The sequence below is a fragment of the Rhea pennata genome, chromosome 22 (assembly GCF_028389875.1).
Source record: "Rhea pennata isolate bPtePen1 chromosome 22, bPtePen1.pri, whole genome shotgun sequence".
Lineage (NCBI taxonomy): Eukaryota > Metazoa > Chordata > Aves > Rheiformes > Rheidae > Rhea > Rhea pennata.
In genome coordinates this window covers 6938866-6954821 of record NC_084684.1, presented here as the reverse complement: position 1 = coordinate 6954821, position 15956 = coordinate 6938866, and the positions used below count along the sequence as shown (strand labels likewise).

Below are 15956 nucleotides of genomic sequence, written 5' to 3'. Positions count from 1 at the left end.
CAAACTCTATTTTCAGCTTAAGGACTGCGGTGACTTTTTTGTAGTGCTAAATGACGTAAAGTAAGTTTTTCTTCTTCCTCTTAATACCATCATTTGATTAATTAAAAACAGAATCAAAATTAAAATAGTTATACATTCTATCTACATTTCAAAGATGTATCAACAAAACATGATACAGTAAACAACAGTAAAGTAGTAACAGTTAGTTATTTCTATTATCAAACGCTTTCTTTCTCTTAAACAAAACAAAAAAAACCCAAACTTGTAAAAAAATAAAAGTAACGTATCTCCCCAGGGCTCTGCATTCTACATATATATATATTTATATATACACACACACGTATCTCAACATGTCATTCTTTCTTTGCAATTTATGTTCTCTCGTGGAAAATAGTTTTGAAAGCATTTCATACACTACTAAATAAAAACAACACATAAAAAAAAACACTAAAAATGTGCTAGTAAAATACCTTGCGTGTTCTTCAGGAAGTTTTCTTTGCCGTTGCATGTGAAACATAAGATCTCCCCCATTTACATATTCTATGACAAGAAACAATCTGAAAAACGTATAAAATAATTAATGGATTCTAAGGAATCTCTCATAAAAAAAAAAGTCACTATTCCTATCTAATCTTCCAATTTAAGCCATTTTCACTCCTACTCCTGCATTAGACTTGGTATTCTTCTCAGACTAACAGAAACTAAGAGAACAAAAAATAGAACATTTATCTGATCCACATTATGTAGGATCCTAACTCATTCAAATGCAAATACAAATGGAGAAGCTGGACTAAATGTAAAGGAGATGTAGCTGCTTGCACAGGCTACTATTTGGTGACAAACCCGCAGAACTATCTAAAAGAGTAGAAAAGATGACAGAATTTGACTAAAATTACTGATGTCCTCTTTTCCCAATAAATGGAAAAAAAAAAAAAAATCCAAAGAACACACATAGCAATCTCACAAGAGTAGATGACAACAATGGACAGAAAGTTAATCCTAAAACAACAAAATAGCCATTCATTTGCAAAAAAGACATAATGTAAAAATACAGTTACTAAATGACTATATGCTAGTGAGTTTTTTTTTTTTTTTTTTTTTTTTAACATTCGTAAGAGACAATTCCATACTATAACACTTGCTTAGCGAGTGTATTGCCTTGAATAACAACATTCTGGTTGACTGAAAAACACAGGTCTCCCTGTAAAAACGCAAATTATACACTTTTAAAGATACATCAATTAAACTGTATACCTTTTTAATTAATGGTAATCAATTGGTAATCTGACACAGATTTAATTTGATATGATAATTACAGTTACACTCTCTGCTTGACTAAATATGTTTCTTTATTAAAAGAAAGATGCAATACGAAACCTGAACAAATTCATAGCTGAAATAGAGTTTCAATGCACTTACTCGGGTGAAAAATTTTTCTGCAGTGACAAAATCTGAAACTTCTCATTTATGGTTTTGAAATTGTTTTGTCATCAGAAGTCAGCATCTTTTAAAAATGACTACGTGTTTGATTATTAACAACAATTAGCGAGTAATCAACACTACTGAAAGGGATCAATAAACTGTTTGTGATGTTAACTACGTAACTATTAAGCTTGCTCTTTATGTTGGTTCAGTTCCTGAAAAGCCTCAAACAGATACACCAAAAGCAAGGTTATTTTTCCAAATCAAGTTATATGCTCTAGCATGTTCTCATATACATCCATTCCTAGAAGAAAAATGTTCTGTTTTCTTTGTATAGACAAACTCAGACTAAAGAATTTGAGGCATGAAAGACTCAATTCATGTATGTCCATTGTTTATCCACATCGAAAACCAGATCTGGTGTGGTTAACAGCTTAGATAACCAAATCTCACCTTTTTTTTTTCCACTTTGCTAGGACCTTTATCTGTAGAAAGATGCATTCAACTACATTTCCCTTTCACTGTATCAGACAATCATCCAGTACTATTGTATTTCAGCTCCTTGCCTAGTACAGAAAAGTCTATACACATTAACACGGAAACTCTGGTTTCCTAACAAAAGGAAAATTGATTCACTGAAGTCTAACTCAGGATGCATTAGTTTATCCTCCAAGTACTTCATTCATATGCAGTGATTTTTCTCCTTCCTAGCACATTTTAACCAGAAAGAACATTAACTAAACTTGTATGAATTTTTTTTACTCCAGTTAGTCTTACCCAACCTGGTCTTTGTGACATACTGATGATGCAGTAACATTAATCAATTGTCACTTTGACCTAGAATAAGCTTGTAAAATTTCAAATCTTCAAAAGTCTTTAGAACTTTCAATATTGTCCAAACTTTTTATTTTTGACTAAGCTGAATTACATTGGGAGGGCTCTAAGTATCAGGCTGTCTTGTGCATAATCCTGTTCATCAGTACATACACAAGCACAGGAAACTTATACTTTAACTCAGGCAAAACTACAGAGAACTGTGAACAAAAGGTGAAAACCCTGCTCAATGAATATGGAAGGAGAGGGGGTGATAACAAAAACAGATGAAAAAACAGAATCATGTTTGATAGCCATCATACCATTGAAGCATATTAGACTCCTGTATATTTAGGCATGCTCCTGTGCAATGCAAGAAGCTGTTCAAGTTCATACAATACAGCATTTCCACTAAATGGAAGACAGGGGCACAGAAAGGCTGGAATACCATCAACTCCTTTGTAGAGCTGAGTTTTGAAATGGTGTTGTCAAAACAACCATGTTTTCACTCAGTGGGATAAAGAAATATAGATGGAATCATGAGTCACATAAATATAATAAAAATCTTTTTTGCAGGGAAAGTTTCATCCTTGGGAAAGTATGATCTAGGCAATGCTGCCAAGGTCAGAGAGACCTACAAAATAGAAACATGCTGAGTGAGACCATCTTACGAAAGTTGAAGCTGTCTCGGCAGGGAGCATTTCCTTATGCATCTACTTTTCCAAGAGTTGAAAATTCCTTTCCAAAAACCCACAACATACTTTGAAAACATATGCTACAGTTTCTCAGATGATTTTAAAAACATGTTCTTGGTAATGGTTAGATACAGAAGATCATTTATATCCAAATTTCTTTTGAAAAAAATTATTCGAAATACTTAAAGTGCCCTTAGGTTTTTTACTGAAAAGGTAAAACAGGAACAATTATTGGCACATTACAGCCTGCAATTCTTTCAGTGCCTTCTGCACAAGAACAAAGACTAAGTAATGCACAAATAAAATAAATACTAACAATTTTAATAGCTTATTACAGCACTCCAAATATTCCTAATTTCAAACTTTCCTTAACTATCTAGAGGCATCTAGTGTCTTACCATCATCTACAATTTGCAATTTAAAATTGCGTAAGTCAACTCATTCTGAACTGTGCAAGTGTGTGAATAATGGTGGTCCTTGCTGTCTTCAGGAGGATTTATTCAAAAACCTGTAACTTTGCAGGACTGAAGTTTCAGGTTGTAACTATTCTTAAAAGACACTTATCTAGCAATTCTGGACAAGCTAGAGCATGTATTTTATCATATTAATAATAAAAAGAAGCATCACTAATACCTGAAACATGAGCAGCTACATTTATTGAATGGGCTAGTGACAGAATGCCAGAAAGAAAGTTTTTAAATCATGTCTCCTCTAAGCATACGTTTAGTCTATCCTGAAAATGTATTTTAATCTTAAAAAAAAATATATATATATATGAAAGGGAAAGAATACACCAAATAAGAAAAAATTTTTAAAAATGTAATCATTCTCTTTCTCTCTCTCAATCTCTCTCTCTCTCTCTCTCTTTTTTTTTTTTTTTTTTTTTTTTGCCTTTTTTAGATACAGATTATATACAAACTGTTCTCATACTACAGTGTTTTCTTTGGGTCAGTTATCAGCACAACCTGTTCTGGACAAACTTATTACCTTCCAATCAGTTTCTTGGTTGTATTTGATCTTGCAATGAAGCCATAATTTTGACTTTGTGACATTACAGCTACATCCATGACAGCTGGCTGAAGTTATAAATGCAAGATTATGATTTCACTGCAAGGATAAACCAGGCTGGAAAAAGAAGCCTCCTGAAAACAGATCCTGTAACAATGGCAATACAGAAGTCACTGACTATCTTCAGAGTATTTTTCCCTCATTTCTTTCTCCACTATGATGTCACACTATCAAAGTGGTATGCAAAAAATGTATTTCTATGGCCAACTTCAGTGCTTTTTTTTTCTCTCTTTCCCCCCCGCCCTTCCTACAGTATTTAAAAGAAACTTCATTCTCAATAGCTCCCCCTTCCATACCTTTAGATTACATGTTTAAAGCTATTAATTTGATAAGAAAGTGTTTGTGAATATTTAAGTTTTCATTTGCGTGGAAGGCTGTGGTTGCTTTTCTTTGTTCTCCTCTTCCTCCTGGCTTCTTCTTGCAGGAAGAATTTTTTAGTCAAGTCTTTAGTCAGTCACCTTTGGAGATTTTTTTTTCTCCCTAGTCTAAAGCATTCCCTAATTTACAGACCTTTAGAACACTTTTATACAGGTTCTCTACTTCCTTTATCTTTGCAATGTTTCTTCTGCAAGGAAAAGTGACTAGAGCCATTAAAGGGTTGAAAGAGGACTGAAGAAATGGTGTATTGCTTGGATTTGTACTTTAATAATTTACAAGGCACACTAATGAACAGGTGGTTCTTTCTCAAGAAGATATGACTAGATAATTCATGAAGACTGCATAAAACAGTTATATACCACAGTGCATGTCACTTGAGTAAGCATGATACAAGGACTTTTATGATTATGCTATACGTCAATTTGTATTACAAAAGCATAACAGTAAAACAGGCATTTTTATGAAGACATTTTAAAAAAGGAAAAAAGTGACAACATCCATCTTCCCCAGTCATGTACACGAACACTGGAATTGAAGTTCTTCATTTTATTAGCAAACAATCCACTTTGGATTGTGCACACAATGACAAAAAAATTAGTATTTCAAAGTAACAAAAATTTTATTAAGTACTTTTTCCAGAAGAAGTAACTATAGGCTCATAAGCCTTATACAGATCAAAAATACTTCTTCACATACATATAGATTCATAGTTGTTCAAATTACATTGAACAGTTCTTTCCAACTGTCTCAGTGCATATCCTGCTAAACACTGTACTGGTAAGCATTTACTGAAAGCATTTTTTCCCCTTTTAAACACAAAGGAAATGATATAATTGCCTTTTGATCAAGTCCAAGAGCCGTTTGCCTGGATATTTATATATTTGCATAGAACTATATTACTGAGTAGCCCACTTTTTTCTTAAATTATATTGAAGAAAGAACTACAATAGGACATGATTTCACCCTCATCAGTAGAATCAGGTATCATAGGCTACCTCTTACAAAGCTCTGTTCTGCCCTGCTATCATCCCTTAACTCCTGAAGTCACACTGCCCCACACACTATTCCTTCTCTTTCTCTTCCTTCTTTTCCCTCTAGATTCAGAGTTGGAAATCCCTGCCTTTTGCTATGCCTCACAGCCTTTGACTACAATACTCTCACAGAACTAGCTTTGTTGTGGCACTGAATCGCTAGCTATACTAACGCTTCATTCCGAAGATTTCTAACTACATGATGGAAGTGTTCCATGGTTATGTTTGTTTTACGAGGAGCAATCAGTACAACGATCAAGACTTTCAAAATAAAATAATTTCAGATCTTTCTTACCGACTTGTTGTTTGAAAGCATGAATGTAAACCAACTAGGAATGGGTTACTGGATGCCTGTTCAAACACATGTTTCTCTGTCTGTACCCAATCAATATCCTGAAATAGAGTAATTGAACAATCAGAACTTCTGCCAGATAACCTGCTGTTGGTAATCCCAGAAAAGAAATGGTGAATACCTATGCTCCCTTATATATACTATCATTGTTACAAGTGTTCTTCAGAAAGAGAAAAATCCCTAAATCTGGAGGAAGGTACAAAACATTTAAAATCAATTATAATATCAGATATATCTTAACCATTTAGAAAGGTCTGCACAAACTTTTTAAATTTATTTAAAATATCATATATCTGGCATATATGTGATGCATTGATTACACTTGTTGATAGAATTACATTCAGTTATCACAGATAAACTATCTTAAAGTTGCAGAAGCAACTCAAGCAATTCAAGTAGAGTGAATTGCCATGTTTTAAAATGTTTAGATCAGCCAAACTTTATTTGTTCAACTTAAAGTCTGAATGAACTCAGTGAAACTACAGAAATCTATTTAGCTTGACAAATGAAAAAAAAAATAAAAGTCACTTAACAGTTTCACAAACTACCATTAATACTTCAACAGGGTGAAGTCCTGCCTACCACAGTGCAATACCAGGTAACAACACCACACACACACACACAAAAAGCAAACTTGACTGATGCTAGCACATTACTGCAAAATTCAGATCCATTAAAAAAGAAAATAATTTAAAATTTTCCTTTTTCCATAAACATACAAAACTTATGCCTTGTGGACAATTGATCTTAGCAGTCGATATTCAGTCTTCATGCAATGCACAGATCATGTTCCACCCTGCAAACACTCAGTGGTCTGCCAATGAACTAGTGATATCACTACTCTAAAATTCTCCATTTCCAACAGACATTCACCTCTTGAGCCAATCTGGAGAAAATCAAGATAGATACTGAGAAATTAGGTGTTCCAAATAGGAAGAATAGTTAATGGAACAGTAACTGGAATAGTTAATGAAAACATTGTATGAAGAGAAACACAAAGATTTCAACCAGAAGACAACATGTCTGACTAAGCACAACTAAACTCTGAAAGGTTGTCAACTGTCTTCAAATACATATAAATTTGTTCAGGTTTTGTGCTTATGCATTCTGGAGCACGTGACATCTTGAAAGGGGCAAACATGGGTCCAAATGTAAAAACAAACAAACAAAAGCTTTTTCTGTTTGTTTTTATCGAATAATCTCCTTAAAAGACCAGCACAACATGACTCTGGTTTGAATTGTACTAGGTAGTACAATACTGTACCAGTATTGTGCTCTACTACTATAGCAGAAACTGAGGTATCTGATTTGATTTGTCTCCGATATTATCCATTCCACACAAAGCGCTGGCAGATTTAATCACACTGATACCTGCTATGTAATTACTTTATCAGTGAAACACTTACTAGGTGAAACTTCCATTACTTGCAATGTCTCATGTGTTCACACAGTTCAAAAGATTTCCTATCAATTCCCAGCATTCCACTATACAGCCTATCTTACAGAAAATAAAAACAATTAGCTCACTCTTACATCATTATGTATGAAAACTACTTTCCAAATGAGGAAGACTTTTCTCATCCACCTCTAATTCTCAGGGACAATGGCATACTCTATTGAATATTCTTATTTAGCTTTTACTTTCTTGGAAAAACATATCAAAAAGAAATAGCAAATAAATCATGCAGCAGTCCAATTTTCAGTCACAAAAGACATATCAAATTGAGCGTGCCAAAGTATTTTAGAAGAGTTTGGCAACTTTACTCTCCTAATCTTAGGCTCTGGAATAATGACATAAATGGCTACTAGAGAACCTCATTACAACCATCAACACAAGCAGTGCTTCAAACTATATCCCCCTTCCCCAATAACATTTATTTTCTGGAAACCTAGCTTTCCCACGATCATAAAACTAATGTAACATTGTCAGGTTAAAAGCTGCATTTCTATTTGAAAGTTTCTGTTCTAAGAACAGATATATAAGGAATTCCTTACCAGGCCAAACTGATAGTCCAACTACCCTTTGTATTATTATGGCACAGGATATCACCCACAGGATAAAAACATACTTCTGTTTTTATCAAGTATTTTTGCTGTCACATTTCATATAACCCTTTAGGTACATTGCCATTCCCCCAGTCTGTCACACCGTAGCATTCCAGTAAAGCTGGTAGCCTGAAAACATTTGTTTTTCTCCTCTTTTCGTCAGGGCTCTGAGATACCTGTTGCATCAGGGCTGTTGTTTGATACCAAGTATTCTAGTTAGCCTCTCCCATTTCATTACTTAACATTGCGTGTTCCAGTCCAAAGGCATTGTGGATGGTCCAATCTGCCTTCCTTATTTGCTGTGATTTCTTTATTTCCTTCCTATTATTCTCATAAGCATAATGAGAGAATCTAGTCCTCTCATGAAGTCTGAGTATTACAGCAAAGAGATGGAGAAAGTTTTTCCCAGGCTTACTGTTTTGCCTGTCTCCTCCCCTACCTTACACATTTGATATATCATTTTACAAAAAAATAATTTAAACAGAATTTTTAAAATAATCGAGAAATGTAGCACTAATTTGTAGAAGATACTGATTTTTTTTTTTTTTTAAATAAGCCAGTTAAACCATACTGAATTTATACGGTAGAATTTTTTTTAAAACACATGGAAAAAATAAACCCGAGTATTGCGTCATTTGTACATAAGCTCTATAATTGTGATTTAAATATATACTTATGATTTAAATGTGTATTTAAATTTGTATTTCTGAGTTTAAGTATATACTGAAAACCAACCTCCATGCACAAAAATTTTATATTATGTTTATTACATATGAAACTGTTCTTGAACACTAAGAACACAGTTTCCGCTCCTATTCTAAAATAGGACAGTACTTTGCTGATGAATCCATCTGCCCTGGAAAATAATGTCTTTGTTTTCTTTCAAAATCACGTGCCCAAATTACACCCTATTTATCCCGTTACTAATGGATGAGTACACCTCAGATAGAAAAATATTTTTCATGTGCATTCTAAGTCTTTATTAATAAGCGTTATTAAAATAATGGACATTTCTCAGATTTAACCTCAGTGCTATGCTTCACGCTTAGAGTTGATGAAAAATTAGTTCACAAGTCAGTAAAACTATTATAGAAGTGCTGTCTAAAACTTTAGCTGCTCTCTTAGTTGAATGCTTTTTGTTGAATGGTACCAAGTTTTTATGATATGGAATGGATTACGATTAACACAAACTTTTACCTCATCATCATGAACCAATTCCTTTTTCACTACTTTCATGGCATAAATTTGGTCATTCTTTTTTAATCGAACTAGAAGAACTTTGGCATAGCTTCCACGTCCAATAACTCTGATTAAGTCAAAGTCCTGTAGTCCAAGCCCCTGAGAAATCTTAATTCCATCCATTCCATCAATGACTGGTTTGATATCCTGTATAAAGGAAACAAATAGATGCTAGAGACAAAAGATATTTTCATAACAAATAACTATTACAGCAAAGAGGCCTTTAATCACTGTACAGGACTTGCTGAGTTTTTATGCCATTGTCACTTGTGCACAGACATGAATAGCACGCTATAACACTAAGAAATTTCTTATTGCTATTATTTCTGCTTTTATTAGGAAATGGTGCATTTTCAAGGCAGTAGTTTAATGAATGATTAAATATTCCCTACCAGGAAATGAAAGGCAATGCCTAAAGAAATTAGGTTTTATTCAAATTCTCCAACCATAAGCCATGTAAGAATTACAATTCACTCAGTTTAAATTCTGTCTTTGATATTCTGATGGATGTTGCAGAATAAATTTACAAAGACTATCTAAAGAAAAGACATACCGAAACAGCAATTTACTGATGAATACACCTGCCTTGGTTTGAGTCGATGCAACTCTTATCTGTACCAAATTCACTAGATTTTTAATGAAAACGAGGATTTCTAACAGCTGCCTGGAAACATGCAGAAGCAGACGCTAGTTTCTCAAAAGAAAGAACTTGCAGGAAATATTCCACTATGAAGAACATAATAAATTTATTATTATTTTCTAAAACAAATTGCGTACGTTTTCTGAAACAATAACGTATGTCTAAGCTTGTCAGAATTTAAGACTGAAGATCAAGCAGTAGAACTAGATAAAGTACAACATACACTTTGATAATCTATGCTTTACCAGTGAATACAATGCATTGTAGACAATGCTTTGACATACTGCTATACACTATTTTTATCTGACCTCACACTACGGTTCTTGTAGTCCGATCAACATTCTGCTGAACTATGGAAAGCGTTTATAAAGAATCTTGATCTAGGATTGACTGTTATTAGAAGAGATTGCTCTGAGCTTAAAGGTCTAGTCAAAGCTCCCAGAATGCAGTGTACTTTCTGCAGGATACTTTAAATTAATTTACTAAAGCTCAAAAGGAAGATAAGGAAGAAAAAAAAAAAAATCAGATCAGTCTAATTCAGGATGACTGAACAAAGTCAGCACCCAAAATTTAAATGTGAACACTGTCCATCTAAGCACTACTGTAGCAGACGTCAGTAATTCCAGATAGCAACTACAGTTCTCCAGTGTTTCAAATTTATACCTTTGTCTCTGAAGTTGAGATAAAACCTAGACACATGCCTGAAAAAAAGGCAGCTACTTGCCCAAGAGGAGGAACTACTGAAGTGCAAATGAATGATAGTGACAAGGATTGTAGTGGAGGTAGAGAAAAGAAGGTACAGGCTTGCTGGAAGTGGAAAAACAACCTGCTAGTGCTCCAAGTACATTCTTCTTATTTTAAATATGCCAGAAGCATTTAAAAAGCAATTCTTTAAGTCCTTTAGAGTTATTTAAAGTATGTTGGGATTTTTCAGAGTGCTTTAAGGGAATAACATTCTTAGTGTGCCAGATGCTCTACAAAAGGGCCAAAACCAGAACACAAGTATATATTATTCTACTTTTATTTCCACATGAGCTCTCTATAATTGAGAGGGCATTATTCATAGGAAACATTTCAAAGAGCTGTATAGTTAACATATCAGACTGAACCAGTTCCACAAAGTTAGCTTGAGGATGACAGAGATGTACCTCCATTAGAAAGGAAGGACAGAACAAAATGTCAAAGCCATTGTATGTTGCAGAGGCCAATAAACTCAAATTCTGATAAATCACTTGTTTTAACATGAATGGAGACAAAAAAATGGTATTTTTCTCACATCATTATTGGGAGACTAAGAGTTGTTCTGTAGCAGAAAAAATATAGGACATACATTTTAGAGAAATTGTATGATTAAGAGCATGTGTAAGTGTAAATTACAATCATACTTTCAAAACATTACCTCAGAGTCATCTTTAATGTTGTCATGTTTCCGGTTTGAAGGCAGATAAGGAACTGTAAAATAAAGAAAAGCCAAGGTAGTATTATTGTTAAAGTCTTCATTAGACATCATTAAAAACTGATAAATAGAAAGATGATTTGGTAACTTTGGCTTAACAGTTTGATTTTTTTGGTTAAATTTTCCACTTTACTCTTCTAATCCTGACAGCAGCTCCTAAAAGCACTGCAGAGAGAAACTAACTCCAAGAAAGTAAGAAAGGCCTTTTGAAATTCACCAATGAACTTCTGAGCTCACAGTAGTATCTGATAAGGGCCAGAGAATTACTTTGGGAAAGGAAGACTAGGCACAGTAAATGGATAGTTGAACCAACACAAGCTAAATCATCAAAAATATTGATCGGGGGGGGGGGGGGAGGGGGGGAGAAAAAGAAAATCCCAAACCCCACAAAATTAAGAAATAATTAAAGTTTTAAGGTGTATTTACACTGACATTATGGTTTGGATCTGAAGCTCAGTTTGTTGTTTGCTTGAAGAGGAAATCTGTTACTATCAGTTGCTGCATGATTTAGTTCACATTACAGAATGGTTTCAGAACATGTGTATTTAGGATGAAATTAAACTAAGATGACACATTTCAGAAGTACACTTACTGTACTTCAGTCCTTAATGGGTATTTAGTCCATAGGACTACATCAGAGCTAGTCTGAAGTCAACTTCCAAAAATGTAGGTAAAATGGAAAATGCCTCCTCTGTTCCAACTGTTTTGCTCTACAGATCAAATCCATGATAACACTTTACTTGTTAATATAAAGAGAGCCTTATTTCTGCAACCCAGCTGAGAGTTTAAGTCTTACCTTACTGAACACAAAAAAGGGAACTGTAAATCCTGACCTCAAAGCTAAAGATCTCATCCTCTGAACTTAATTATCCATTATCCAAAGTAGTTACAGGAGGCAAAAATCACCAGTTTTACAAACATAACATTTAACATAACTTACATTTTTGTAGATTTTTGGACAGCTACCTAGCACCATGCTACCATACTGATACTCTTATCCAAACAATGAAGCACGTGAATTACATCCTAACAGGAAAAATACTCACTTCCATCAGTTTCCTCTGAGGGGACATCAACTTCTTCATTTTTGTCATCTAACTGAGGTTCCTGGGAAGGCATGGCCGAATCCTTGCAAAAAGGATTACACAGAAGGGGGGGAAAAAGAAAAAAAAAAAAACAGTTAAGGCAGTCCCTTTCAGACAGGTACGCCTTGCCATAAAAATACAGTATGATAACAACCTTATATTTGTAGCTTCCAGAAAGAAAACAGGAGTTTGTAGAAAGTATTTCATAACATTAATGTTTTGTAATGCTTTACAAAACGCATCTTCCAAAGAGTCAAGTGCTATTTCAAGTCTTATGTAACTGCAACTCATGTTAACTGCCTTATAAAATAAGACCAACATATTTTGCTGCAAAATTCAGACTTGAAGACTTCAGAGTCTGTCTCATGTAACTGCAACCAAATAAACAGACTTCAGCATGATATTACATGCTCAATTTAAAGCTTTGGCATATTCCTTTCCTATTTGAAAGCATTAATTGTAACAGACTCATTATGCAAAAGTACTGCATAAATTGATAATGGTCACAAGAACAAATATTTTTATAATATGTTTGGACCCTGGTCTCAACCACAACATGAGACACGTAGCATTCTTCAAGTAGGTGTAACAATATGCATAAACAAAATGGCAAAAAAAAAAAAACTAGTAATGTAAAAACATATACATTGTCACAAAAGGAATATGTTTAAGCTTCTAGCTAGAAAAGTGGTGATGCAGCAACTGTTGGGATATTGATTATAGTCTGTGACAAGTGTGAGGAAGGACTAAAACTTAAGAACAGAGATTGAATTTTGAGGCCTCGAAAAAAATACTAGAGCTGCTGCTGGAGTATGTGAGGGAAACAACGGAGAAGAGAACAGTATCGGAGAGACTGAGATGGCAAAAAACATGAAAGCAAGAAAAGCCCTTTTACAACTAGTGGTGCAAAACACACAAGTGTTAAAAGATTTCTACAACCTAAAAGGAACAAAGACTACAGCTGTCAATGCCAACTCCTTGTTATGTGTAAAACACATTATTGCTTCTGAAAAACTCAAACTTGCTAGCATTTCTCTTAAATCACAAACTTCATTTTCTCACTTTGTCTCTACTGCTGGCAATTCAAAGGCCCATCCCTTTGCAGACATTTTGAAAACTGAAGCTAAAATACCAAGTGTTTCCAAAGTTATGATCCACAACCATACATAGTGTTTATTGCTTAGGATGCATCCCTGGAAATCAAAGCAGGACACAATAACACATCTAAGCTTTATACAAAATGCAGACTTACCATATGCCTTTTGCAGGTCAGTGGAACAAGTATATGACAACGTTTATGGACCAACAATTTGCAGTTGATACACTTGTAGCCTTGCCTTCCGAGACCCCATATCCTTTCACTGCATTGTCCACAGTACGCTCTCTAAAAGCCAGAACGCATTTTATCAATTTCAGTTACCAGTTTTCTTCTATAGGCTGGTAGTTATCTAGGAGAAAGAACTTATCATACCCGCCTCCTATAAATATTGAATAATAAAACTGATTGTGTCATCTTTTAAAATATCCAGGGTTTTTAATAACAATGTTATACTTCATGCTTAGAATTTAGCTAAATACACTCCTTATTTAACTGAATGTTAAGAAAACAAAGTTTTTAAGCATAAGGAATTCATCACAGCCTCATATATGCATGACATTCTTACACAACAAGCGTATTTTTAACTTCAGGTATTTACAGAGGTTGCCTAAACAAAATTACCAGGAATTTGAACAACATCAATATGCATAAAAAATCCAAACTAACTACTTTGGAGAACACTGGCATTAAAAGTTACGAGCCTCTACCAGATGAGTCGCAATATGAAGAATGTTCTGTACCTATACAGTTTAACAGTCATAGACCATTAGTGGGAAATTTGTAAAATATATTACAAAAAAATCAAAAATCTTTAAATTAAAAATTATCAATTCTAGCAAAAAAATCTGCATATTCTATTATTAAATATGAGAAGCTTTTTTTACTGCATGCAACAAAACAGTATCAAAGTAATTTGAATGGAGATGAAGACACATTAAGTAGTCAGACATTCTACTGCTGATTTTGAAAAAGTTCTTTAAATAATTTTTCCAGTGGATGTGAACTGTGGTCATTTTATCTACTTTACCCAGTCTGCATGAAAGCAACCTGAGATTCTTATATGCCAAGAAGTCATCTAGTCTCAATTATTTCCCTACGCACTGTAGCTTGCCAACAGGCAACTAACTCTATTCCCTACCTGCAATAATTACTTTAACAGAATAAAGACACTGCCTATCATTCTGCAAGCTGTACAGGTAGTCAGTCCTGTACTCATTCTCCATTTCAAGCTTAGACAGAACTCTACTGCCAACTGTCCCAAAGCCACAAAACAGTGGAAGTCTACTCCTCCCAGGAAACAGCAAATTAGAGTGAGGTTATTCAGATCCTCAGACGAAGGAATCCTAGAGTGCCCTGCTCAAAATAGTTAAGCTAATATGACCCCATACTAGTAGCAAAAATAGCAATAATGATCACAGAATGAATGATCAAATATAATTTACTTCAGTCAGATGTAGGCAAGCAAGAAAAAGGACACAGGGTCAGCTGCAAAATTCCCTAAGCATTTCAGGTACCCCTCTTATACCTCCTCAAATGTATACAATTACAGAAATAAAAGGAGTTAATCTTTATATCGTGTTAAAAAACAAGGAGATTAAAGCTTGCGCTTGCATGTGCTCATTTATTTGAATTATCTAAACAAGTTTTAGAAAGTTACTTTGGAAAAGGAATGAATTCATTAAGTAATACCTTACTATTAGCAATTCAATCATCATCAAAAACTGGTATCTAATTCATTAATACATACATATTCATGTGCATAATTTATTAACTTATAAATTTTAATGTCATGTTTTACAGTTCATGTCAACTTCATTACTAGCTTCACTTGCTTGAGGGTTGGACTAGATGATCTCCAGAGGTCACTTCCAACCTCACCAATTCTATGATTCAGGATTTGGTTTGTGCCATGGCTTTATATGACTTCATTTGCACACACATTTATAACAAAACAGTCTTGTTTATGTTTTCTCGGAAATAAGCATGCTAATGAAATTTCAGAATCTTTATACATATATTCACTATTGGCTTAAATTACTAATATTTGTATAATTACTTGTGGAATGTTCTGCATTATTAATGCACAGTATGTATTCACGTTTCAAATAATTGTTTTACAATGCACCAAACCATACTTCATAGAGAAGTATGAAATATGTTTCACATAATGAATTAAAAAAATTGAGTTGGCATACTGCATGTTGTATCATACAAACATATGTCTCAATTCAGATGAGACTCATTTTTTCATACTCTGTGAGATGATGTTGAGTTTTAAGGGGCCTTTCTTTCCTACTTGTAATGCAATTTTGGGTAGGGGTAATAGAAAAAAAAATCCATCCGAACAGTAGTAAAGATTTCATTAAAAGAAAGGGTATTGCTGAATCAAAAAGTTAACTCATTTCATTGTACTCAGTTTTGTACGGATTTTCCAAAAGTATGTATTTATTTGTTTATATGCTGCAATAATAAAATGTGTGAAGGAGAAGCCTCACTCTTAACAGTGCATTTGCTTACTTATGTGGATTAAATCAGATGCTTAATGTAGTTGTATTTTTATTCAACACATTTCTTAGTTTTACCTGTTTTGAACCTAACGTAGTATATAGTCTAATTATCAAAAGCCCTAATC

The 15956-nt window shown here is 33.9% G+C and overlaps 1 protein-coding gene across 4 annotated transcripts in view; it reads right to left on the bottom strand.

The window, feature by feature from the left end:
- Positions 1–15956, bottom strand: part of PRKCZ (protein kinase C zeta) — a 60689-nt gene that overhangs the window by 19760 nt on the left and 24973 nt on the right. For all 4 annotated transcript variants that reach the window (XR_009960599.1, XM_062593633.1, XM_062593635.1 and 1 more), the window contains exons 7-12: positions 13478–13609; positions 12187–12268; positions 11084–11136; positions 9003–9191; positions 5703–5800; positions 471–557 (exon numbers count right to left, since the gene is read on the bottom strand). Coding sequence is in view for 3 of the 4 variants with exons in the window: in XM_062593633.1 (XP_062449617.1) it covers positions 471–557; positions 5703–5800; positions 9003–9191; positions 11084–11136; positions 12187–12268; positions 13478–13609 (641 nt within the window). In the remaining variant the exon portion in view is untranslated. The remainder of the gene's footprint in view (positions 1–470; positions 558–5702; positions 5801–9002; positions 9192–11083; positions 11137–12186; positions 12269–13477; positions 13610–15956) is intronic.